Source organism: Chlamydomonas reinhardtii, chromosome 3 (genome assembly GCF_000002595.2).
Source record: "Chlamydomonas reinhardtii strain CC-503 cw92 mt+ chromosome 3, whole genome shotgun sequence".
NCBI classification, from domain to species: Eukaryota; Viridiplantae; Chlorophyta; class Chlorophyceae; order Chlamydomonadales; family Chlamydomonadaceae; genus Chlamydomonas; species Chlamydomonas reinhardtii.
Window position 1 is genome coordinate 5,708,910 of NC_057006.1, and position 3,710 is coordinate 5,712,619.

The 3,710-nt window shown below is 67.0% G+C and overlaps 1 protein-coding gene across 1 annotated transcript in view; it reads right to left on the reverse strand.

Moving 5' to 3' along the window:
• CHLRE_03g187950v5 (uncharacterized protein) overlaps window positions 1-3,710 on the reverse strand; it is a 9,516-nt gene that overhangs the window by 3,248 nt on the left and 2,558 nt on the right. The window contains exons 6-11 of the mRNA XM_043061138.1: window positions 3,094-3,387; window positions 2,546-2,869; window positions 2,224-2,312; window positions 1,600-1,843; window positions 1,239-1,326; window positions 217-404 (exon numbers count right to left, since the gene is read on the reverse strand). Coding sequence (XP_042926267.1) covers window positions 217-404; window positions 1,239-1,326; window positions 1,600-1,843; window positions 2,224-2,312; window positions 2,546-2,869; window positions 3,094-3,387 — 1,227 coding nt within the window. The remainder of the gene's footprint in view (window positions 1-216; window positions 405-1,238; window positions 1,327-1,599; window positions 1,844-2,223; window positions 2,313-2,545; window positions 2,870-3,093; window positions 3,388-3,710) is intronic.

The window sequence follows — 3,710 nt, forward strand, 5'->3', positions numbered from 1 at the left end:
CTCCAACCACCTCCCCTCCCCCCTCGCTCTGTTGCATTGGGTTTGGTTTAGTTTGGGCTGGAATCTACAACCCCCCCCCCCGTGTACCACCTCCCCTCCCCCCCGCCCCGTGTACCACCTCCCCTCCCCCCCCGTGTACCATCTCCCCTCCCCCCCACACACACACGCTAACCCCCCCCCCACACACACACACGCTACCCCCCACCCCACCCGCACCTGCGCCGCCTCGTCTATGAGCACCAGGTCGAAGCCGCGTGTGAGGCGCCCGAACACCGCCCTGCCCGTGCTGGACAGGGTGGTGAACACCATCTCTGCCTCCTCCATCAGGCTGGCCTCCAGCTCCTCACGCACCCGCCGCACCACGTAGCCGGGCAGCCGGTCCACACCCGAGGTGGCCATGTCGCCTGGAGGGGGAGGGGGGTGGGGGCGGAGGGGGGGGGCGGCATGGCGGGGGGGGGGGGGGGTTACTTTCATGATTAATTAAGGAAGTGGTAGACGGTAGACGATCTTGCGGAACATGAAGCGTTACCGACGATGTCGACCAGCTCCTGGCTCCAGCTCGAGCTCCAGCTCCAGCTCCAGCGCGTAGACCCTCCGAAGTAGTGTTCCCGTTTGATATAAAGCTGCTGCATAGCCTGACACGACCTAAGGTCGCGGCGGCGCGGCGACACTACGCGCGACTATGGACGCTCGCTGCCCTAATAGCTTTCCTACATACCCCGGCGTGTACTCACCTGCGGCGTGGCGTTGGAACCCACGCCGCGTGACGTCCAGACATCCATGCATGGCAAGAAACGGGAGGGCGAGGTGAGAGGCAAAAGGCAAAAGCAAAGGAACCTAAATGCTATGGCCGCCGCGACGGGAGTGGACGCGCGCAAACGCTAAGTAGGCCACGGAATCGGACCCATGCTGGCATGGGGAGGGGGTAGATACCAGCCCAAACTAAACCAAACCCAATGCAATAGAGCGAGGAGAGCGTGGGGGGAGGCAGAGGTTGGGGTAGAGCCGTGGAGGTGGGGCTCCCGGCATGACTGAGTATGGGACATGCCGACATGGCCACACACACACACACACACACACACACACACACACACACACACACACACACACACACGCACACACACACACACACACACACACACCCATACACACTCACATGTCCACAAATACACAACACGCACACACACACACACGCACACACACGCACGCACGCGCGCGCGCTGTGGCCCCTGCCTCACCCGCCCGGTCCAGCCTTGTGATCTCGTTCCTGGCCCGGTTGAGGATGTCGTTGAGTCGGACCAGGTCGGCCGCCAGTCGGTCCAGCTCCTGGGGGGCCGGGGGCGCGGGGCAGCCGGGGGCGGGGGAGCCACGGGCGGGCGGGTGGGCACAGGACAGGGCGAGCATAGGCGTGTGCAGGCGGGTGAATGCATGGGCGGCATGGCTTGCGGTACGCGGGACGCGGTACCATTCGCTCCCTGCTCTCCTCCCTGCCATTCCCTTCCTGCCCTCCTACACTGGCCCCAAGTCCTGACTGACCTCGTTGCCCTCGCTGACTACTCAGCACCCACCTACCCACCCGCCCATCCACCCACAGCTCACCTCGCCCTCTCCCTCACCCCCCGCCGCGCCGCCTCCGCCTGCGCCCCTGCTCGCCGCCAGCTGCGCCGCCAGTGAGCCCATGTACAGTCGGCAGTCGGCCACCCGCGCCTCCGCCTCCTTGTAGGCGAGCGCCCAGGCGTCCGGCCCCAGCGCCTCGTAGCGCCCAATCATGGCCTCCGTCCACACGGCCTTGACGGCGGCGGACAGCGGCGCCTCCTCCGCGCCCACACGCACCACGTTGGGCCTGCGGGTGCGTGTTTTGTGTGGGGTTGGGTTGCATGGGGCAACAAAGAAAGATGACTTGGACGAAACGCTGGTTGTGAGTGCGCATGCGTGTGTGTGTATGGTTAATTGGGAGCCAGGCGGCACGTGGGACGCGGTGAGGGGCTGGAGCCGCAGCTGGGGAGGTCGCGGTCGGCTAGGCGCCCGCGAGACCCACTGCCAGCGCTGTGCCATGTGGGATGTGGGTCAGGGGGGGATGTGGGTCATGGCGGTTGCCCCCGGCACCACTAGGCAGCCCGCAGCCTCCCTAGCAGCTCGCAAAGCACTCCGCCCACGCGCTCTCACCCGCCTTGCCCTCCCCTTTCCCCACCACTCGCACCACACACACACACACACACCTACCTGTACGTGGCTCCCCCGAAGTCGCAGAAGCCGTCTGTGAGGATGCGGTCCAGTAGCTCATCGGTGGCGGCGTTGGAGGGCGCACACACCTGCGGCCGTCAACATGAGGGCCCACAGCTCAGGCCGCCATCAGTGTGCCAGGCGAGGCTGGGGTGTCGCCACTACACGAAGCCGGATCATATTGCCGGAGCGAGCGAGAGCAGGCGGCGGTTCTGAAATTGTTGCTGGCGCATGTGCTGAAGTTGCACCAAGCTCACAGCGCCCTCACTGCACAAACAATCTGCAGCACCATCAGACGAAATCCACCCACACGCACACGCACCAGAATACGCGGCTTGGGCGCGTCTAGCGGCGTGGGGTCATTCAGCGCCGCCATCAGACTCGCCGCCGCCGCCGCGTTGACAGCGCTGCCTCCTCCCCCTCCGCCGCCGCCGCCGCCACCTCCTCCAAAGCCACCCAGGAAGGCTTCAAGCATCGCCGCACTGCGCGCGCCCCCGGCGCCGCCGCTACTGCTGTTGCTGCTGTTGCTGGTGAGGGCGTCTCGCGCGCGCCGCAGCCAGGCACTGTGGTGGCGGTGGTACTGGATGATGTGCCAGGTGTTGAGGATGCCGCGCACCGTGTGCGTCTTGCCGGTGCCTGGAGGGCCCTGTGGAGGCGGCGCGGCGTGTGGGGGCGGCATCAGGCGAGTGGTGCTCGTCACCATTGTGAGGTTGTTGCGGAGTGCGATACTCCAGAACGTGGATTGCAAAGCTGTAGTTTTGTGGTGATTGCTTCCTGCAGGCACGCTAAACAACTTGCGGCTCCGTACCATCGCGCCCCTAGACGTGGCCCCGCTAGCCCTGCCCTGCTCTGCTCGCCAAGTGCACGCACCTGCACGAGCGTCACCGGCGGGATGTGCACCGGCAAGTCGCCGTCCGCACCTCCCAGGCCTCTCCCCCGCCCCAGGCCTCCCGCCTCTCCTCCTCCTCCTCCTCCAGCCGCTCCTCCGCCCTCCGCCGCCGCCGCCGCCAGCCCGGTGGCCACCCCCTCCGCCGCCGCCTGCTGCAGGTCGGCCCGCGTGGCGAGGTGCGAGGCCGCCGCCACGATGGCCTCGCGCTGCGGCGTGTCGTACTGGCCGTACAGGTAGCGGTAGTAGGGCTCCTGGCGGGCGTCCTGCGGCCACACCTGGGGTGGGGAGGGCGCAGACGTACGGCAGCGGTGGCGGTACAGGAGCAGGGGCATGAGCGGCAAGAGCACGGGCGGCAGGAGCAGGGGTGGCCGGGGCAGGGGTGGCGGTGGGCACGGCGCGGCGCGGCACGTACGTACCGCACGGGGGTAACAAATGGGGTACAGCGGGCGTGGCGGTCAACCCCCCACCGCCCGGCCAGTCCTGCCCACCCCCTGGTTTGGGCGACCATTCCTGGACTGTTGGGACTCTTTCTGGGTTGGGCGACGATGCTTTGACTGTTGGGACCTATGATGTTGGGCTCGGGCGCAGAACCCCCCCT